Here is a 23,431-nt window from a genome sequence, read left to right on the forward strand (position 1 = left end):
TAAATCCCTTGAAGTTCTATGAAAGCAATAAAACCGCACATGTTTGGACTAAACCGCATTGCCTGTGTGAACACTGCCTGAGGCCTACGGGAGAGCATCATAAAGTCAGTCCAAAATGTTTATTGAAACCTTTATTGCAAAAAGTATTTTTAGCCAATAAAACATGCACTTAAGTAAAAAGCCTGAAGATGTTCAAATCCTGTATCTGGTATTACAAATAGCAGGCACTAATGATAATTTAAAGGAACCCCTGAAAATTTAATTGAAAAACTCCCTAAAAGAGGAGACTAGCTGCAGTGGGCACACGTCTGTTCAGGCAGGATGAGATGTACAGAGAGGAGATCTGCAGAGCAATGTAGACTGGTAGAGTCTTGGGCGAAGCAAGAAAAGGCATTATGAGTTTCTGTAGTTAAAAACCTCTTAAAAATGAAAAATCAAATTGACCTACTATTGTAAAAAAGTACTCACTGTCTCTGTAGTGGACACGTAGACACTTAAGTCCTGAGACATTGTCTCGCATTACCACTTTGTTAGATCCTGTAGATTTATCCACTCGCTCAATGGCTTCATAGTCCCGGTCAGTATAGTAGAGGAAGTTCTCGTGGACCGCTATACCCCAGGGATGTGAGAGATGCTGCACTATAGTAATTCTATTCGTTCCATCCACATTTCCTCTTTCAATCTACAAAGACAATTATGGATCTATTAAATGGTTACATATAGGGAATCCATGTGCCAGAAACCATAGCCGTATAAAAGCTCTGTTATATGAGATCAGCATCATTAATGCATAATGGAAGTAAGGGCGAACAAATATTTATGGATGTGAATGATCTATAATAAAGAAGTAAACTTTGGATATGGAAATAATTTTTAAGAATGCTGAAAATGGCACCGAAAAATAAATACCATCATTGAACAAATTAACCTAATATTCTACGCAGAAATGACCGGACTGAAGCTATGTGTATACGTGGTTTTGGATATTTTCCATAAGTTTTGAATTTGCCAAGACTGTCTCAATTTTATGAAAGAAATCCAAGCAAAGTCCGGGATGGAAAGATGCAACGGAGACGGTGTAAATCTTTTCCAAAAGTAGGTGGCCCATCTTGTTCAGGGAATGTTCCCTGAAGGGATTGTGGATGATATGCGGCAGGACTCAAGGATCCCTATGTTGGAAAGTATGACCTTAGTCTGTAACAAGCAGCCACAGCTGCCGCAACCGAAACAAATACACAATGGCTGGAGAGTTAAATATTTGAAGGGGGGCTTGTTTCTTGGAAAAGTCTGGAACACTGCCATGATGGGGGCCTGTATTAACAAATACTTTCTGAAGAGTTACTAGTAAATTTTTTCAGTATTTGTTGCATTAAAAACTTAAAAAAGCATAAGCCTATTACTGTGAATGATACAGAATGTGATTATTACCACTCCACTGCCAGTAACGGCCCAGTACAGTTTCTGCTCAGCGATGTCAATTGTGATAAACTCAACGTGATCAAGATTGTTGGTGTACAAAACAGTCGGGTTGGACCCATCCATATGTGCACTGGCAATCTTTGGAGGAACTCCACTTTCAGTGCCCTGGTCCGTCCAATACATCTTTCTAGAAAGAAAAATTTTAGTTTAAGAAGCAAAAAAATATTTCCAAAATTAAATGGTTAATTTAATAATAATTGGTTTTAGGTAAGTGAAAAATGTCAGGCATAAATCCACTCATAAAATGTACAGTGCATGAAATATGCAGCCGGTCGGAGCTTTGCCCAGTTGACCACCCTTCTAAAGTCAGACGTGTGGAAATCATCTTATTGTAGATCTGCGTTCAATCCGTATATGGTTAAAGAGTAACTAAAAAAAAATGTTTTGCATTTAATTAGTGGTCAGTCTTTGCAAAATGATGAATCGTTTTAGTGTATTGTATTACCTTATTTTGCTTCCTTTTCTCCCAAACTCCATGTTGAAAGGGCTGTTTTATCTGCCTTGTTCAAGCACTCGGAGTGGCTGTTTCGAGCTGAAGGTCTAGCAAACATCTGTACGCCAGTGTCAGCTTCACTGTTCCCCTTCCCCATGCTCAGATGTTATTCACAAACTCTATTCCTGTCTGCGCACTCTGGAGTGGAGCAATGAAGCAAACGCTGTCGTACGGATAATTGCTAGATCTGTAGTCCAAAACAGCTACTCTAAAATGCATGAACAAGACAGTTCAAACAGCCCATTCTACATGGATTTTGGGATTTGGGGAGAAAGGGAAGCAAAATAAGATAATGGAGCACATTAAAAAGATTGATCATTTTGCAAAATCTGACCAAAAATTAAATGAAAAAAAAGTTCACTTACTCTTTAAAGAGGACCTGTCACAAAGAAAAAGTGTCCGGTAGATCTTCTTTAAAGCGGTATTCCCATCTCCAAGATCCTATCCCAATATGTAGTAGGTGTAGTAATAATAATAATAATAATATACGCCTATTACATATTGAAGGAACTTTGAGATAGGAATATCCCTTTAAGCATGCTATAGAGGCCCATATTCTGGAAATCAGTAACAGTCTAAAATCAAAGATTTCATGAATGAAATCTACTTACATGAGTTGATCATGACACTTTAAATGACTTGAAGCAAATTTTCAATGACAATACATTTACCGTATACTTTAAACGGGTTGTTTAGGACTAAATACATTTTTTATCATGAGGCAAAAAATTAACAGGTATGTGGTTGTTAACTGGTTAGCTAGTTAGCAACTAGCTGCCTGTTCTATCCGGTGCTGGCTCAGAGCAGTCACTGACCGCTCCTGCCGGCGATTCAGCTGCTCCACATCAAAAGAGCAGCTCTTTTTCTTATGACTGGCAATGTCATGTTAATTGACTGCCGGCTTTCAGCAATCAGCATGACATCGGCAGTCATGCCCAATTAACAGAACAGAGTGGAGGAGAAGCGGGTGCTCTATCAACGTGACGTCAGCTGCAACCATGGAATCTCCTGTAGGAGCGATCAGTAACCTATCTGTGCAGGCAGAGAGCTGTGCCAGACACAACAGGCAGGTAGATGGCAACTACCTACCTGTTAGTTCTCAGGCCACAGTAAAAGAAATATATAGTCCTGGATAACCCCTTTAATGGCCATGATTGGCTTTATCTGCTACAATTTTATGCAAAGTATATGGCATAACTGTGAATCATACCCTCTGGCAGGGTCAACAGCTATTCCAAGTGGTCTTCCTGCTCCTGTAGGTGTCCCGTCATTTGTAATAATAGTTTTCCTATACTTAACGTCTCCATAAAGTTTCAGAACCTTAAATGATAAAGAAGAAGATGCACTAGTGAGATACCATAGAGAATATAGTCTATGACCTCTGATCTTTGACTTCAATAGAACATAGAGGTACAGATTAAGGGGCACAGAAAAAAGTCTAAAGCTTTGATAATAAAGTAAGTAAAGTGTACATGAATTCATTTAAATTCTCCTGAGAATGAATGGCCATTGTGCTGACTTAATACGTCTTGACAGCAACCTGCCTTTGTTACAGATATAGATTACCTCTATTGATTGCGTTGCTGGATTTGTGTAATAAAGGTTCCCTGAAATCCAGTCTAGAGCCAGACCAACAGGTGTGCCCATGATAACAGATGGCGCAAACGCCGTCCTGTTAGTTCCATCTGCCTTAACTCGGTGTATTTCACCCTGGAAAGAAAGAAGAAAAAATGCTTTTTCTAGATGGTAAATTTCTTATCTACCGGTATGCAAGGAGATGGATGTGTCACCCACGTTGCCCTTGAAGAAACAAGTTTATTGTGATGTAATGTGAGCTGTAATGTGTAATGTGAATTGTATTATGAGTAAATGGAATTAATATGTGTGCTGTTATGACGAGATGTGATGCATTATAATGTTTGCCTGTTTAATGTTTTGCATTGTTAGTGATGAAGCAATATTCTGCCCAGCAACAGGAAGTTGACAGTACAGTGAGAGTTAAGAGTAGGGACTAGCCCAGAGAGGGAGGGGTCATGTAGCAAGATTAGAAAGGACTTCCTGGAAGTGAAGTTAGATAGGGCCTGGAGTGCATAGTAAAGGTACCAAGAGGTCCAAGGTGAGCAGAGCCGCATTCTGGGGTGACCCTAAGTGAGAGGAGACCAAAAGAAAAGGGATAATGAGATCTGGAGCAGAAGTGACTAAGAAACAGAGTGACCGTCTGGAGACGGGTCCTGGGGGAGAATGCCTAGCTACAAAGCCTAGAGTTTATTATAACGTTTGAAGGTAACGAACCTAAACTTGACTGAGTACGTGAGACAAGTAAAGTGTTCCTGGCGGGAGTTCCAGAGCGTCAGCATTTCAGGCCAGACTAGCACCCTAGAGGAAAAAAAGGATGTGGAACTGCAGGACAAGTGAACAACTCTTGCTAAACAGGACTGTAGTGTTAAAGCTGCGTTGTGGTGAAGTAGTGAGAAACAGTGAACATAGAGATCCATAAAGAAACAATGGAAAGAAACGGTTTGGAGAACGCTTTGGGTTGGAAAGGAATATATTCCTTATATTTCTCCGTTCAGTAAAAAGTTTATATTTGAATGGTGGTCTCCCTCATTGAACTGTGAAATATCTCGTTCTGACAAACCAGCAACATTGGTTACATGCGGCCGGCAGAAGCCCAGCGCCCTCACAGCACAAGTCCACACACTCAGCCGGTTCCCCCACCTTCATGTAACATGCTGGGGCGCCACAGACAAGTGCTACACCCACGGCTACCGCCCCGTGCCACATTACAGATGTAGCAGAGATGACCTTGTCCTTGTAGAACTGAACTGAATGAGAAATTCAGCTTTGCTCAAATTACAGTACGTACAGGATTTTCAATCCAATAGATCATTTCCTCAGAGTCGTCAAATTCCACATCGTATCCGTTCCTGATGCCTGCTATTGGTACCATAGCATCATTGGTCTTCTCCAAGGGGTCAAGAGACATCCCATAAATGATGTTATCTCTTATAACAATGAGGAATGGCTTATCATCTGTGGAAAAAAAGTATAGCTTTGTTACAATAGATCTGCAAGGAGTTTGTATGTTCTCCCCGAGTTTGCGTGGGTTTCCTCCGGGTTCTCCGGTTTCCTCCCACATTCCAAAGACATACTGATAGGGAATTTCGATTGTGAGCCCCATCAGGGACAGCGATGACAATGTGTGCAAACTGTAAAGCGCTGCGGAATATGTTAGCGCTATATAAAAAAAAAATAAAAAAAAAAATAAAGATTATTATTATTAGGCTACACTGAAAGAGTGTTCGCTTGGGATACGTTTTGCATATATGGATTCTTCTCAAGTGAGTGGGGCTGAGCTGCATTACCTTGTGCAACCAAAACTATCAAGTTCTATATATCTATCGTGCTGGTGAGGTTGCAGGCATCAGACGCCACTGATGATATTGTACATTTATGACTTATCCTACAGATAGGCAATTGATTGAAATTTCTGTACGACCCCTTTAAAGAGTAACTAAATGTAATTTTTTTTTACAATAATAATAATTTTGTCCAGTATAAAAATTGATGAAACCATGCAAATCACTATATTAGAGGATTTGCCTCCATTCCCCTATCAAAATTGCATGTAAGTGACTTCCAAGCCCCTGCTTTTCCCCAGTGTATGTGCCTGCCTTCTACTCTACTGATATCAGAACATACTTATTTGGAGTACAGATGATGGCAGTGAAAGCATCAGCACTTGTTTCTTCTTCTGAGTGCTGTGCCTATTGGAACAATCTTCTGCAACAGAGCTTTGCAGCAGGGGAAGACACAAGTGCAGACACTTTCACTGCCAGCATCTGTACTCCAAATAAATAGGTTTTGGTATATAAAAAAAAGCTAAAAACAATAAAATATACTAGGGAAATGCAGAGGTACGAAAGTCACTTGCATGCAATTTTTTTTTAAAGAATGAAGACAAATTCCCTAATAAAGTAATTTTCAGAGTTTCATAACTTTTTATGCTGGACAAAAGTACGGTATTAAAAAAATAAAATTTAAGTACTCTTTAAAGAGAACCCTACAGGTGAGACATGCAGTCCAAATTACGTGCAGCATATATCAGGCAATGGCTGTATGATTTCAGCCATGCATGTTTAACACTGCGTCAAGTCTGAAAAAAACAGATTAAAGCAGTCCAGGATCAAGTCACACAGATGACTAATTGAAAAGGCCGGTCCTAGGCGGATTCTTCCCAATGACTGACAGGTGTCTCCTTAAACCAGCACGCAGAAAGAGACCTGTCACTCAAAGGGAACCAGTGGTAGAAGTCACCGAGGACCGGCCTTTACAACGAGTCTCCTATGTGGTGACTTTTAAAGTATGTTTTAGGCTAAGTGCCCACGTTGCAGAAAGGCTGCGGAATGTTCCGCAGCATTTCCGCAACTCCCTGCCGTGGGTAAAACACATGCGGAATTCGCATGCGTTTTCCCGCAAAACATCTATCGTTTTGCAAGCGTTTTTAGTTTGCAGAACACTAGCGCTTTTGCAAGCGATTTGAAGCATCGCTTGGAAAAGTGATTGACAGGTTGGTCGCACCAAGCATAGTGCTTGACAAGTGTGACCAACTTTTTACTATTGATGCTGCCTATGCAGCATCAATAGTAAAAGATAGATTGTTAAAAATAATAAAAAAAATAAAAAATATGGTTATTCTCACCGTCTGATGTCCCTTTGTGACGCCACGGTCACGCGACCGCGATGTCATCTCAGGTGATTCGCGCAATGCATCCCTGGGAATGAAACGTACCGGGAGCGCCGCTGAGGAGATTGGGGGCCGTCAGAAGGTGAGAATAACCATAGTTTTTATTTTAGTTCTATTTTTAGAGGAATATGGTACCCAGGGCCTGGAGGAAAGTTTCCCCTCCTCCAGACCCTGGGTACCATCCGCACATGAAGCGCTCACTTTACGTATGGTGGGCATAGCCACATGCGTAAAGTGAGCGTTTCAACGCAATCCTATGGTGGCGGAATCACCATGATTCCACAGAATTAATGGACATGCTGCGGATTTTACCGCGATGCGATTCCGCGTGGTAAAATCCACAGCATGGACACAGCAATTGCGGAATCCCATAGGATTGCACGGAAATGCGGGTTTATTTTAATCGTTTTTTAATCGTATCTGCTGCAGCGAAAACGAGGCGGAAACACTTATAAAATGCAACGTGGGCACACAGCCTTAGAGTCGAACATACAAGGCTGAAATCATACAAGCCAGTGTCTGATACATGCTGCATGCATTCCGGGCAGCATGTATCCATTGTCAGGTTCCCTTTAAATACTTTTTTTTACTGTGTAAATCTTATAAATTGATTCTTCTGCATTTCTGTTCCCAAGGTATCTTGTATCATTCATGGCCAATAAATGACGGCTCTATATAAACATTAGAACTATTGCTATTCCGCCAGAAGCCCAGAAATAACAGGTTAAGTGAAGTCACTAATTGCAATTACTTTTTAATTAAGTCCAAATTAGGGGCACATCTCATTGCACTTGCAATTATCATTCCATTTAAGTATCTCATACTGAGTAAACAGTGAAATGAATAGTCTCCTGTTCAGCGAAGCATATGCTATCTGACCACAGGCGTAGACTGATCTTATATGTGCTGTGCTATATGCATAGAACGCAAAAGAAAGAGCTAAGAAATAATGCCACATTTATAAATCTCATTATTAGCGGTTCTGAGCGACTTAACATAGTTATATTGTTTATTATCAATTATTTTATTATGATTTTATAACGATAAAGTGCACATTTTTATACTTTACATTAACCTATTTATTTTTTCCTTTTTTATTTTTTCTACTTTTATGGCCCTTGACATTTAATTATATAATATAATATGATATTTAATATATTTTTTTGGAGGAGCGCCTACATATTATTATGTCTTTAAACAGACAACTCAAGCTTTAAACTATGGGAAACTTTTCAATATCTTTTTAATTGTTTTCTTTTTTTTTTTTCTTCATTTACAGTAGATGCAGTTTCGGATCTCAGGGTGAACTATATTGCTATGTTGAAATGAAGACAATAGATCAGACTGAACATATCAAAATTTAATCTTTGTGCTGAAAGTTTGTGCTGGCAGACAAAAATAACACTGTCATCGAGGATTAGGATCATAATAAGTCTCAGAAGAATGAGCAAAGGTTCGTCCGTCTTTTTTTTTCTTCTTTTTTTTTTCAGTCATTAGCAATAATTAAAATCTTTCACAATTAAATTAACAGGTGATACAATCTCTATGGTAACGGGGCTGGAGCATCGGGTCTGTCATTCACTCAGTGTAGACTTTGATCTTTCATAGATGGTAAAAATGATGATTTTGCACTTTTTCTTTTTAAGGATATCAATATATTAGTGGAAAACTGAGGGTATGCTTCCACGTAGCGCATGTTTTCAGGATTGGCTGCGGATTGGACGCTGCATACAGCCGCGTTGTTCAATCCGCAGCGCCGAAATGTTACAGCATAGTGGAGAGGATTTTATGAAATCCCGTCTCCACTATGCATGCAGGGACGCGGGTGACACACCCGAAATTACGGTCATGTGGCACGTCTTTCCAGACCACAGCATATCTGTTTATCTTGCGGAGACGCTCCGTTTCCAGAAGATAAATAACCCAGTCTATGAATAGGATGCGGTGATTCCGCATGTGTTCAATCAGCACATGCGGGATCACCACGCGTACAACAGGGGGCAGCACTTTGGGCAGAGCGGGGTTTCCACTGCGTCCAAAGCGCTGCAAGTACGCAGCGTGGAAACATACCCTGAAGGTGAGGGTGAGTAAAGCACAGTTAAAACAAGCTGCGCATGTGGACAGAGAAGCCACCTTTAAGTTCAGTTATATAGAACCACTAGGCGGTTTCATGGCCGTTAAATTGCATCCATATCTGAAACTATCCATAGTCCTAGCTGTCGATAGAGAGCAGGTCATGAAAATTATTTTTTTTTATATAAATAAACTTATGGAAATATCCTCGTGGAAGTTCATCTACCGACACGCCAAAAAACACTTTAATGGAAAAACTACTTTCATGGAGGACCTGTTACTTAGAATAAGTAAGTTATCCTGAATCTGATGTTGTATTTCGCCTCTCCATTCCTGGAATACAGCCCTCTCTTCTCCTTATGTCATTTATAGTCTTGTTATCCAAGTGGGCGTGGCCCTCAACTCTTCTCTATGAGGTCTACACCCAGTTGACTAAGAAGAGTAGGTTTCAGGTACGGACTTGGGTGGAAATTCAGCCCTGGCATTTGAAATCACACAGGCCCTTGCTGTCCCCTTCTCCAAGCACCAGATAGGATATATTACTAATATTACCCTGGATGGAGGAAAGAAAGATTTACTACGAAACCCATATTTTTAATGATACCCGTGGCATGCTGGGGTAAGCGACTTGGTGCTCCGTCACAACTCTTAACAGTATGGGTGTCTTGAGAACACCGATTCTGTAAGCAATGTAGCAGACAAGGCAGTCCACGACCAGAGAGGCCCTTCTGGCATTTGCCAGAATTGCCAGATGGCCAGTCCGGCCCTGGTAGGTTTATATACAAGGAAGATCAGGCCATATCTCAAGAACGGAAAGGAGCAGGAACAGAACAAAAACAATGCCAGAATGATGAGAACAGCGGCATTTACATCAAGCAAAAAAAAACAAAAAACATGTTCCTGGCAAATGACAGATCCTCTTTAACTAATTCACTGAACAGAAAGCTGGTCTAATAGTTTCCAAAGAGAAAATCAGTGTATTGTGGAAACACAAACATAATAATATATATATGATGAGCATTGAATATTTATATCAAAATATAATATCAACCCCAATCGTAAGTTTAGAAAAGCTTAAAGTAACATTTTCCTATGGTCTTCACTTGAATTACATTGAGGAAAAAGATTAAAAACCTAATCCCTGCCCCTACATTTTCCTTCTACAAAGGACGTACATGCTGATTGTTGACAGCCTGACAGATTTTATCGACTGCAGAACAAAACATTCTTGTTCTCAGAAGCTCAAACCTTAAATTTATAAGAACTTTTGAAGTCTTGAGAACAAGCCAAGATGTTAGTACATAGAGTGAATGACATACATGGGGACAATCTCTTGTGCCCATATACTACCGATTAATAAAAACATAACATTTCACCTCAATGGATCTGTAAAATAATAATAATAATGTATAACAGAAAGAAACATAACTACAACAGCTTCTGTATTAGATTAGTATTTTTTATAATTTTCTATATTGATGCTTTTTTATATTTTTTTCCTTTTTATCTATGAAAATATGCATTTCATACACTGCCGCCGATTTTGCAAGTTTACTAACCTACAAAGAGTGGAGAGGTCTGTATTTTTTATCGTAGGTACACTTCAATTGTGAGAGACAGAAACTAAAAATAAAAACCATAAAATCACATTGTATGATTTTTAAATAATTAAATTGCATTTCATTGCATGAAATAAGTATTTGATCACCTACCAACTGGCAAGAATTCTGGCTCTCACAGACTTGTTAGTTTTTCTTTAAGAAGCCTCCTATTCTGCACTCATTACCTGTATTAATTGTACCTGTTTGAACTCGTTACCTGTATAAAAGATACCTCTCCACACAATCAATCATGCTCCAACCTCTCCACCATGGCCAAGACCAAAGAGCTGTCTAAGGACACCAGGGACAAAATTGTAGACCTGCACAAGGCAGGGATGGGCTACAGGGCAATAGGCAAGCAGCTTGGTGAGAAGGCAAAAACTGTTGGCACAATTATTAGTAAATGGAAGAAACACAAGATGACTGTCAGTATTCCTTGGTCTTGGGCTCAGTGCAATATCTCGCCTCGTGGGGTAACGATGATTCAGGGATCAGCCCAAAACCGACCAAGTCCTCCCATGTAATGACCTGAAAAGAGCTGGGACCGCAGTCTCAAACATTACCATTAGTAACACAGTATGCCATCATGGATTAAAATCCTGCAGTGCATGCAAGGTTCCCCTGCTCATGCCAGCACATGTCCAGCCCATTTGAAGTTCACTGATGACCATCTAGATGATGCAGAGGAGGCATAGGAGAAGATCATACGGTCAGACGAGACCAAAATAGAACTATTTGCTATCAAGTCCACGTGCCGTGTTTGGAGGTAGAAGAAGGATGAGTACAACGCTTAGAACACAATCCTAACCATGAGTATGGTGGGGGAAACATCACACTTTGGGGGTGCTTTTCTGCAAAGAGGACAAGATGACTGCACTGCATTGAAGGGAGGATGGATGGGGTCTTGTATCGCAAGATTTTGGCCAACAACCTCCTTCCCTCAGTCAGAGCGTTGAAGATGGGTTGTGGCTGGGTCTTCCAGCATTACAATGTCCTGAAACAAACAGCCAAGGAAAATAAGGAGTGGCTTCGTAAGAAGCATTTCAAGGTCCTGGAGAGGTCGAGCCAATCTCCAGACCTGAACCTAATAGAAAATCTTTGGAGGGAGCTGAAGCTGAAACTCAATGTTGCACAGGAATAGCCCCGAAACTGAAAGATCTGGAGAAGATCTGTATGGAGGAGTGGGCCACAATCCCTGCTGCAGTGTGTGCAAACCTGGTCAAGAACTACAGAAAACGTCTGACCTCTGTAACTGACAACAAAGGTTTCTGTACCAAATATTAAGCTCTGTTTTTCAGATTGCATCAAACACTTATGTCATGCAATAAAATGCAAATTAATTATGTAAAACTCATACAATGTGATTTTCCGGATTTTATTTTGTAGATCCCGTCTCTCACAGTTGAAGTGTACCTACAATAACAATCACAGACCTCTCTATTCTTTGTAGGTGGGAAACTTGCAAAATCAGCAGTGTATCAAATACTTATTTTCCCCACTGGGTGGGGATACCAATTTACTGCATGAAAGCATCTACCGTAATTACCTTTCTGGCAGTTTACAGAGTCGTCCATTAATGACCATCCGGAAGGACAGACACAAGAGTAAAATTTTGGAGAACTTGAGGACAACAAGCAAAGATGGCTGCAGGGGTTTGATACACATGGATTTTGCCCTGTGAAAATAAATTTTAAAATAACATTTTGAAAAGGCACGTGTTCAACCTGCAGACAGAAAATGACAATGAATTAAAAAAAGTCTCCTTTCTTGAAGACTATTCTTTATTTATTATTCATCATTTCAAAAATGGCCCTAGTATTAGGAAATTGTGCCAATAATAATTTATCATTTTTCTTAAAAACCACATTTAATCTTTTGAGATTTTGCTTTAAATACCAAAATATATATAATTAAAAAAAAATGAAAAATAATATGTCAAAATATATCATAAAAATATCAAACAAAATATGATAAAAAAAACTGGTTGGAAAGATGAATAAGTATGGTAGTTACAAATCATGAATGTTAGCGTTTTTACCTCCAGGCTGTTTTACAGGGTGAACTGCAGAGAGCCCCATCGGTTGGTGAATATTATAAATCATGACCGTGTGGTTGCCGCCATGAAACTTATTGGCCCGTATGATCCGATTGGTGTATCGGTCACTCCAATAAATGTAGTCTTCAAATATGGCAATGGCATGTGGATGTTGTAGCACCTAGAAGAATGCAGATTTCTATATAAACAATATGTGTAACAGAATGATGGATACTTATTTTCGTTTTGCGCCTCGACCCCTAGCATTGCTTAACTGTAATAAAGAATATTGATATTAAAACATTTATTATTTCCAGTGTATTTAAGAAAAGAGTGTAAAATATAGAAGATTTTATACAACTATTTCTTGATGGAGACCAAAAAGTTTAATGCAAACTCAAAAGTTAGGGCCAGACTGAACGCCGAAGCAGGGCTGCGTAAATCTTTTTGCTCAATTCTAGTTGGTTCACAACTACCAGTTAATAAAGGAAACACAATGGATCAAATCAATAGGCAGCTACTGTGAATGCGACCAATTTATGAAAAAAACTATTGAATCATACATTTCTATAAATTGTGGCGCAGTGGTTAGCACTGCAGCCTTAGACCTTTTTCACACATCAGTTTTTTAGAATCAGTCACTCACAATCCGTCAAAGTGTGGGAAAAACGGATCCTGTGCAGGCTGTAAAAAACTGATGCACCGGATCCGTTTTTTTTGACAGATGAAGAACGAGCTAGAGGAATTTTAAAGGAACAGAATTCTGGCGAGAGAGAGAGGGAGATTTTTTATATGGAAAAAGCAGCTGTAGGGGTTAAATGAAAGGAATAGAAATGATTCCAGGCATGCTCAGTTTGAAAAAACGGAATCCATCGCTGTATTCCATCTTTTGACGGACAGCGACGGATCCTGCACCCATAGGCTTCCATTATAGCCAACGACGGATGGCGCTGGATCCATCACTGTCCGACTTTTCGACGTATACAAAAAACATTACTTTGTCCGTTGTCTCCGGCCAACGGACAAAGAATTTATGACGGATCCGGCGAACAGCGGATGAAACGGACGGCCATCCGTCGCAATCCGTTAATAATACAAGTCTATGAGAAAAAACTGGATCCAGTGGCATCTTTGATTGGATCCGTTTTTTAAAAAAAAGACGGATTGTGACTGATGCCAAAAAACTGATGTGTGAAAGAGGCCTTACAACGCTGGGGTCCTGGGTTCAAATCCCACCAAGGACAACATCTGCAAAAAGTTTGTATGTTCTCCCCATGTTTTTGTGGGTTTCCTCTGGGTTCTTCAGTTTCCTCCCACACTCCAAAGACATACAAATAGAGAATTGAGATAGCCTGTAAAGTGCTGTGGAAATGATGGTGCTATATAAATAAAAATAAATCACATCAATGGCGAGCGACACTCACCAAATGACTAGCCAAGGTCTGCCTCCTGTTATTTCCATTATAATCACAGTAGTCAATGTAGTCTAGATAAGCATCAGCAAAGTAGAGGCGCTTAGTAGGATAATCAATAGTTAGTCCATTGGGCCAATAGATCTTCTCTGAAATGATAGCCGTTCTTAAGGTTCCATCCATACTCGACCTTTCTATTCTAGGATTCCTTCCCCAGTCTGTCCAAAACATTAGCCGGACACTAAAAAGAAAATCCAGGTTTTAAATTTGTATAATTATGCCTAAAATAAGAAATGATATCTGATAACAAAAAAGTGGCTTTGATTATTAAAATATGCATTTAGTAGCCGTTTGGGGTTCAAAATTGCATAAAACGAAAATTTGAAAAAAAGTTCAAGTACCCAGTTAGTTGGGTATGGACATATCATATAACTGTGCTGTCTAAATTTGGGTGCTGGGCTTGTTGATGTTCACTGAAGTCATTTTTATGCATAAGGACATAATGTCCAATGGACAACATGGGCAAATTAAATCATTAAGGGCAAAAAGTCAACACCACTAATTTGTCCCACTTTCTCCTGGACAGAAAATGGGACCAGCACTGAATTTTGACAGTAAAAAGTTAAACACACAAAGCCCTTCTAACAGAAATTGAGCATCGAAAACAAGTTATTAAATAAGGTTTTTTAAAAAAAAAATCATAAAATTTGTATCAAAATTTGTAAAAGACCCATGACAAAAAATTGTGTATTTTTTAACCATGTAAATATTCTTACTCTGTTCTGGGATCCAAGACAAGTGCTCGAGGATTTGTCACATTCTCGCTGATGAGGACAGCCCGGTGAGTCCCATCAAGTTTGGAGACTTCGATTGTCTCCAGAACATAATCTGTCCAGTAAAGGTTTCTCCCTACCCAGTCTACGGCAATGCTTTCCGTCACAGTGACACCGCTGTCAAAAATCTGTAATAAAAGTAATTAAGTCAATAAACATTGCATTTTCAGCTTCCTGGAGCATCATCGAATCTGATACGATATAGTCACGTCATAGAAAAAGATATAAAGATTTTGCACAGACAAATATGGTAATCTGAGTTTTATGAGAATACATGTCTGATAACTGCAGTAATCTGAAAAGATATTTTACAAATAAGGGAAAAAAATGTAAAAAGGGTAAAATTATATATTTTTTTCTATAATCACCTTATGGAAGGGTCTTATAATAGGCTGATAACCCGAGGGGATGTGCTCCTGATCAACAATGTTCTAGACCCACATTAAAGTGCGATCGGTGGTTGCCTGATTGTTGAAATGTTTACACGGCGCAATGATTGGGAGCAAATGTTCCTATGAGCATTGGCCCATGTAAAAGGGTCCTAAGATGGTAATTAAAGGGTATTCTGTTCCTTTACCCTGATATATATTTTAGGAGAACAGGAGTTCTGTGCCCAGCAAAATAACCGGCAAAGGCCCATAAAGAAAGGAATAGATGGAAAGTGACATACAGCAATGTGCTCTGCTTTCAAAGTTCTATTCTATGGTTGATGGGACAATGGGGGTCACAGGACCTCCAATCACGCAATTAAGTTGAATGTAACTATGCTAAAAACTGAACATGGGTGTCCAATAGTTTATGACATATTGCTATTTAATTCTAAAGGGCCCTTTAAAGAAATTCTCCAGAGATAGAAAAAAATTAAAGAAAGAAAAAGTCATTAGAAATAAATTATTACATTTATTTAATTAGTAAATCACACTTGTTTTGTCTAGGATTGTAATCAATATAGCATATTTAAATGGCCGCCGTCTTGTTACACTGATAGAAACCGCTCCTAAAAAGTTAATAGCACAGGAGTCTGTGAGCATGTGCAGTAGGAAGCTGGACTGCTGTGACCTGAAGATACCTATACAACATACTGTCAAGCTATTTTTAGTTCACAACAGCTACGCAGCTGTCAGAAAGACAGAGTGTATGGACAGCAGTATGAGCAGCCTCTTCTTACCTTAGGACTCCTTGGTATCTCCAGCATTAGATCAGACAGAGTGTATAGACAGCAGTGTGAGCAGCCTCTTCTTACCTTCGGACTCCTTAGTATCTCCAGCATTAGATCAGACAGAGTGTATGTGTTAGGGATGGCGGAACGCACTAAATATAAATAATAGGAAGTGCGTTCGCCGCCCGGGGTCCACCGTGCAGTAGGTGTAACAACCGCTGCTGAGTAATGGCAGACTCGCTATATGGCGGTATACTGCGCTCGGGATAAATGTCACCAGAGGTGCGCAGAGCGGACTCGGTTAAACTCACAGAGGCGCTTTAATACAAATAAAGCATAAACGCCGAGCCTGTTAGCTTCACAGGTCTCAGCTGGCATGCACACACGGTATATGGTCACAGGACACGGCCCAAGGCAGAGGTCGGTGTCTGTCTTGACCTACCGTGCGCGCGGCGTCGCTACCGCGGACACCAGTAAGTGCTGCTAACTGTAGCGTGGCGGTAATTACTGCAGCTGTACGACAGTGCCATGAGGCAGCACACTATCGGACGCTAGTGTAGCGGTGCGGTATGCACTGTGGCGTATGGCTTGCCACTGACTGGCGCTGACTATAACTCTAACTCCCTATCCACATGCGTAATATCAGAGGGAAGGGGTTTTATAATGAGTCAGTCACCAGAATCATACATCCGTCACCATTCACACATAGCAAGTATAGTCTATACTAGCGCATGGCCGAGCGGCCATGCGGGCCTTTTATAGCCATGCGCTTCCGGGACCTTCCAGACCTCTGAGATGGGCCAATCAGATCCGGACAAGCACCTGAGCATGTGACCCCCGATGTATGGCTCTGGATTCCTGCTGTGCAGCTGCAGGAATCCGACGCCTAACAGTATGGACGGCAGTGTGAGCAGCCTCTTCTTACCTTAGGACTCTTTGATATCTCCAGTATTAAATCAAATAAAGACTGTATGCACAGCAGTGTGAGCAGCCTCTTCCTACTTTAGGACTTCTTGCAGTTTCCGTATTAGATCAGACAAAATGTATAGACAGCAGTATGAGCAACCTCTTCTTACCTTAGGACTCCTTGGTATCTTCAGTATTAGATCAGACAGAGCATATAGACAGCAATGTGAATAGCCTCTTCTTACCTTATACGGTAACTCCTTGATGTCTTCCATATTAGATCAGGCAGAGTATATGGACAGCAGTGTGAGCAGCCTCTTCTTACCTTAGTACTCCTTAGCATCTGCAGTTTTAGATAAGCCAGGGTGTACAACAGTGTGAGCAGCCTCTTCTTACCTCAGCACCCTTGGTGTCTCCAGTGTTAGATCAGACAGGCTGAATAGCAGTATGAGCAGCCTCTTATTACCTCATCACCCCTGGTATTTCAAGTTTTAGATCAGGATATGCACTATTAAAACATCTTCCTACACATGAAGTGAACGGGAGCTTCCTACAGCACTTGCCCACAGTCACCTGTCCTAATAGTTGTCTTTTTGCACACAGTATCTTTTTCAGGTGGATTCTACCAGGAATCTGCCTAAAAAAGCACCACAGAAACACCTCATAAAATGGACATAGTGCATAGTAATATCAAAACAAAATTGTTATGCAGATGTTCCAGCTTTTGTCATGGACTCATGTTTTTTAACAAATTCAGAATACAGAGAACATTGAGCGGTTAAAAGACGTGACATGCTCATTCTTCGGGAGGCTTCCGCTCCGAAGCCGTCTACGCTCTATACTTAACAGTATAGAGTGAAATCCAACGGTGGCAGAGAACAATGGCAGAACTGCCAGGACTTGCCGCCTCAAGAAAGCGACTGCTTATATTTTCCTGAAATGGATTCACCTGGGAAAACTCGTCAGCTGTGCCAGCATCTAGTGCACATAGCCTTAATTCTCTAGGTCAGGTTTCTCTAAGTGTAACAAGACGCCGGACATTTTATTGTACTAAAATTAGTGTGATTTGTTAATTTGAGTCAGTCCAACCTGTTTACGCTCATTATTGGAAAAGTAGTCCAACTTCAAAGCTTGCACGGCCTAAGACTAATTACATACAATACAAACTATACTAAACTATTACAGAGAAGTATAGAAGTCTCATGGACTCAGGCAAGTCGTTTGCAAGACTGAAATGTTATTGATTTTTTAGTTCTCATTGATATTTACAGATTTTCTTTACAACTTTCAAAGCTTCTCTCAGAGGATGAAACTTACAACTTTCCTGTCTGTCCCATTGACATAGGCACTCCAAATTTTGTCCTGCGTCGTGTCAGACCAGTAAATCCGATTTGTCACAGAGTCAAAATCCACAGCCACTATGTTGTGTCCATCCCTGACAATGGAGTAAATGTTGTGAGCTTGCGTGGTGATATTGTCGGCCACGATCTGGTTACGACTTGCCACCAACAACAGCAGATTCCCAAACTCTGAAAGTCAAGATAAGGACAATACACAAAATTGTGCCCACAACAGAAAACCAATTTTGGAAAAAATAACATAAAAATGGAAATTAGTGGTGGTGTGTCTAAGAAGAAACGTACCAGAGGCTTTACAAGTTCTTCCATTGGGTTCTAATATATAGCCCTCGTCACAGTCACATCTGAAGGATCCCCTCTCATTATTACAGCTTTGGCTGCACGCTCCAGGAATAAGGCACTCATTAATATCGTCACAAGTTTTAGAGTCATTTAACAGCTCATATCCAAGCGGGCAGGTGCACTGGGCTCCAAAAGGTCCTTGAATGCACCCGTGAGTGCATCCACCATTACTGTCCGTACAGCTCTCCTGATCTGGAAATACAAGACAAAAATATGAAATCCTTAGAAGCAAAATGGTAAAAAATGTTGTATTTCACTCCTTACAACATTACCGCTTTCTTATTTGAATCAATAAAACATGGCTGCAAATGGATATATACCCTCTAAAATGAATTTTATATTCTTATACCCTCTAAAAAATGAATTTTAGATACGCATACCCTCGAAAAAAATAATTTCAGACACTTATTTGAAGCCATTCTTATTTCAGCGGTAATGCTGGTCATAAGAGTACATAGGAAGTTAGAACTTGGAGAAAAGTTCACCTTTTACTAGTAGAGGTATTGCCGTTTTTTTACATTTAGTGGTGGCTATTTGTGGAAAAAGTGATAACAAGAAGGGAATTAACTTCTCAGAAACTAATGACCAATAAATAGTAAAACAATGTCACGGCAAAGTAACACGTAAGAGATATTTTACCAAGAAGCTAATGCAAATGGAGACAACCACTCCTGTTGACCCTTTTCCAAAAATGTCCACCACATCTAAAAAAAAAAAAAAAAAGAAATAGGGTCTCTGATAGGGAAGTCTCGTTCTGTAACTATTTCATAGGACACAAAAAGCCTTAGAAAGCCACATACAGCACAAAAGCAAAACAAAACTGAGCTTTACTCACCCACCCAGGGTCCAGTGCTGAGTATCCGTTGCTGCACCCGGCATCCGTTGTTGTTTACTGTGATGAAGTCATGTCAATAGCGCTGCAGACGATCAGTGAGCTCATCAGTCCTGCTTGAATTGATGGCACAAGGTTCTTAGAGTCACTGATTGGCTGCAGTGCTGGTGACGTAAACTCACTGCTGCAGACAATAACAGACACCGGGAGAAGCAGCGGAGTTCAGCGATGGACCCGGGGAGAATTAGTAAAGCTCAGATGATTTTTTTAAACAAACTGCAGTCAGAGGATAGGGTTTTTTCCAAAATTGGTGGGCATGATTGACCTCCGTTCCATTCAAATGGAACGTTGCAATTCTGTGGATTAGTGCGGGTCCCTGTGGTCGGACCCCCAGAGATCAATAAGTTATCCCTCATCCCATAGATAGTGGATAACTTTTAAGATAAGTAAAAGCCCTTTAATCAAAGATACAAGACATTAGGGCTAAGTGCACAAAGATTTTGTGTACTTTTTGACATACATGCGCAGTGGTCATAGTCTAGCTCTAGACTGATGCTATATCTGTCCATCATGTCCCCCACTGTCAAAAAGATATACTATTTTTAAGGGGCTCTTTGTATAGAAAGATGCAGTACGCTTTATTTTCCTATTCAATTAAGCAGTATACAAATACATACTGGCCAGGCAGAGGACAAAAAACACTTTTTGTGGCCTTGATCTGGTGAAAACATTTATTTAGACACCAAGAGAATTTTCCCCTATATTTTTATGGCAAAAGAGACAGACACAATATGTACTTAGCTTAAAAAAAAATCACATGAATCACATAAATCACAGAGTAATAATCTGTAGAAATTCACGGTACCTGGTTGCGGCTCATCTGAAAATTTGCGATTTCAAAGAAAGAAAGAAAAAAGCAAGAAAAAAATTAAAAATCATGGGTGAATCATGCACATTTGATTCATTAACATTTGATTAATTTATTCTGATTACAAGAAGATTATTATTAAAATATTTAGAAGAAATGTTGAAAAGATGCCTTAGATAACAACATCACTCCGTACAGCCGGCCATGGATAATAAATAATCCAAGCAAGATTATAGATCATGTGGAGGTGCAGAATGCATTATCATCTCTCTTGTTAGATAAATTATAATCAAACCAGTGAAATATTTTCTTAGTGATTGAGGATTGTGGTGGCACGTAAAGAAGAACCTTCAGAAAAATGAAAGCACATACAACACAAGATTCGAGACATCAAGGGTAGACTTACTGCAGAGAGGAGACTCATCTGCCCCATTGGGACAGTCTTGAACGTTATCACATACTTTGCTGATGTTCACACATACGCTTAGGCCCGGACACTGCCACTGCCAGCTGGGACAGCGGAACGGTGGCGTTGGACAGTCTTTTTCATCACTCATATCTCCACAGTCATTGTCGCCATCACAAATCCAGGAACGGTAGACACAGTTTCCATTTTCACATTGGAATTGGGAAGGAGCGCATGTCCTAACCGGACAATTGTGGTGTTCATCAGAACCATCAATACAGTCTGGATGTCTATCACATTCCCAGTTTGAAGGGATACATGACCCATCTGACTGGCACTGGAATTCATTCTCGTGACACATCCCTGCTGGCCGTGTGGCTGAAATGATAGAAATAAAATGTAATTACACTGGAGTGCATATAATATGTAAATCAGACCAATGGAAGATTCACCAGTTTAGTTAATGCAAAAAAATGACCTCACTCTGTATATGTCACACAGATGACTTACCATATAGGTAGACATGGGGTGAGTATGGGGATATTGTCATGTAAATATAATCATACACTGAGACACAGGAAGGTCCATCAGCCGGGTAAGTAATCAGTGGTCATCAAGCAGAAGCCCTAAAAATGGCCTCCTACCTCCCAACATACTCAACTCTTTTCTTTTATTAGCCGGCTTGGTGTGACGTCACATGTGCGTCACGCAGCAACAATGACATCACATGGACCGGATAATCAAAATATGAGCGACAAATACCAGGAGGTAGTGAGAAATTCTCAGAGCTCATGTCTGACAGCCATAGATTACTGACATGGCCTCTGGACTGGTTACTGTGAATCGATTCGCACCAACTCTAACTCGGACCACTCCACAATACATTCTTTTTAAGAAGACCACTCCTGATCTACACCAAATTTTTGAAACATACTTTGCATTCAGTTTACATACTCTAGACATTAACCTTCTCCTTTGAGAGATCCATACATTTATACAGTATATCTAGCCTTCAAACATTATAAAAAAGTTAAAAAACAGGAAAAGTTAGAAAAAAAAAGTATATTCTGTTTCCCGCAAATCCAGCACTGCGACTTCAACCTGCACCTCTGGTCCTTTGTTTACAAGTGTCTGGCATGTGACCTCTGCAGCTAATCAATAGCTGCCACAGTCACGTGCATTACTTCTGGCATCACCACTCACAAATAAGAGCCATCATGGCAGTAGTAAGGCACTTGACTGCTGCAACCATTTACCAAGTGTGACCATTTGCCAAGACATCAGAGCTAGATCTGTGAGAGAAGAAAAAAGGAGAGTATAGATTGTTTTTTTTGCTTTCTAATATTTGCTGATTTTTTTTTAAAATTGGAAAACCTTTTTGAGCTTCATGAAAAAAGTCAAAGGGTGTCTTTAGTATTAGTAGTATACAGCACTCTGGAAAATAGAGGTGTCTGAGTAGGGTTGTCATGCGTGATATAGAATGTGTCATGGTCTGTTTGGAATCTGCCGGTGCTCCAGGGGTTAATACTTGGAGCCTCTCCTTGGCTCTGGGAGGGCTTTATATGACTGCTGTCCGGCTCCACTCCTTGTCAGTTATACTTCTGCCCTTGGCTGAGTCAGTTGACCCCTGAGTGCCTGTGCCTTGTGCCTGCTTTGTTGTCTGATCCCCTGCTTTTGACCCGGTCTGTTTGCCTTTATGCTCTTGTCTTCTAATTTGTTACTGTGTATGTGTTCTCCTGGTTTCCAACTTCAGCTACGTCCCTGACTAATCTCCTGTCTACACCCCTTGTACTGTGATTGCCCTCACGGTTTTGACTCTTGGTCTGACTTTGACTTCCCTCCTGTTTAGCGCTCATCGGCGGCCCTACCCACCTTGCCTTCCAGCAGGTCCCCTCCGCACTCAGTGACTTCCTCCAGGAGTGTAGTGGCTGGCCCCGCCCCGGGTCCGCCTCCGGCAGTCACGTGCCACAGGTCCTGCTGGCCGGCGGTCGCGTCTACCCTACAGCTCCCTCTGAGCTCTGCGCACCCTCATCGTGTCCGACCTGAATCAGAACCCGTGCACTGACCGGTGTATCAGTCACGGGGTCCTGACATTATGTTAGTAGAACTCGGCACTCAAACAAAATATGCAATAAGAGTGAAGTTTTATCTACAATCCAAACAGTCGAAGATAACAAATTTGATGTTTCAGTCCGACTTTGCCATTTGCCCTTGCTCATTGCCCACATTGAAGCAGTCACACTTCCTTCAGAGCTTCCTTCATTTATAAATTCTCCACCCGAGACAATCTGCATAGTTCTGATAAAGGTCCAGATTGGACCGAAACGTCAAGTTTGTTATCTTGGACTGTTTGGATCGTAAATAAAATTTCAGTCTTGTTGCATATTCTGTTTGAGTGCCGAGTTCTACTTACAAAAAAGTCAAAGGCCGCCCCCTATCATAAACTGCTTTTAGGAAAGTTCAAGGCTAGCAGGTCTATCTTCCAAAATGCTGCCCCATGCAGCCTGAAAGGGGGCTCTGTTGTGAGTTCATTTTCCCCTTCGTCACTGAGGTCTGGTGAACTCCCTATTCTGGTGAAGGAAGGTAATGAGCCTGATTATCAGGCACCTGAGCCTGATGAGGATGACTGGCTGAGTGGAGTCACGGACTGGATATAAGGCTGCCGACGCCCTTCTGCCCTGCAGGTGATTTCTCTGTGGACTTCTAGGACACCAGTCTGATTCCTGCTCCTCTAAGCTAAGTTTTTCTGCTTTGCCTGTTTGCATTAGTGTTTAGTTTTTGTTTTCCTTGCTTTTCTGGATTCTGCCATTCCCTGCTGGGGTGAGCTGAATCTCCTTTTGCCTGTAGCTCTGTCTTCAGAATATTCCTGAGTACTGACATAGCCTTT

The 23,431-nt window shown here is 40.7% G+C and overlaps 1 protein-coding gene across 1 annotated transcript in view; it reads right to left on the minus strand.

Annotated features, from left to right (window-relative positions):
* The window catches only part of LRP2 (LDL receptor related protein 2), a 281,363-nt gene that overhangs the window by 78,485 nt on the left and 179,447 nt on the right, over positions 1 to 23,431 (minus strand). The window contains exons 25-36 of the mRNA XM_073545810.1: positions 20,545 to 20,922; positions 18,382 to 18,630; positions 18,056 to 18,267; positions 14,617 to 14,801; positions 13,853 to 14,081; positions 12,432 to 12,609; positions 11,940 to 12,068; positions 4,839 to 5,005; positions 3,539 to 3,682; positions 3,183 to 3,292; positions 1,429 to 1,606; positions 469 to 682 (exon numbers count right to left, since the gene is read on the minus strand). Of these exons, the coding sequence (XP_073401911.1) occupies positions 469 to 682; positions 1,429 to 1,606; positions 3,183 to 3,292; positions 3,539 to 3,682; positions 4,839 to 5,005; positions 11,940 to 12,068; positions 12,432 to 12,609; positions 13,853 to 14,081; positions 14,617 to 14,801; positions 18,056 to 18,267; positions 18,382 to 18,630; positions 20,545 to 20,922 (2,373 nt within the window). The remainder of the gene's footprint in view (positions 1 to 468; positions 683 to 1,428; positions 1,607 to 3,182; positions 3,293 to 3,538; positions 3,683 to 4,838; positions 5,006 to 11,939; positions 12,069 to 12,431; positions 12,610 to 13,852; positions 14,082 to 14,616; positions 14,802 to 18,055; positions 18,268 to 18,381; positions 18,631 to 20,544; positions 20,923 to 23,431) is intronic.

The sequence above is a fragment of the Dendrobates tinctorius genome, unplaced genomic scaffold, assembly GCF_039654945.1.
Source record: "Dendrobates tinctorius isolate UK_male_01 unplaced genomic scaffold, ASM3965494v1 ptg000143l, whole genome shotgun sequence".
In the NCBI taxonomy this organism is placed as follows: domain Eukaryota; kingdom Metazoa; phylum Chordata; class Amphibia; order Anura; family Dendrobatidae; genus Dendrobates; species Dendrobates tinctorius.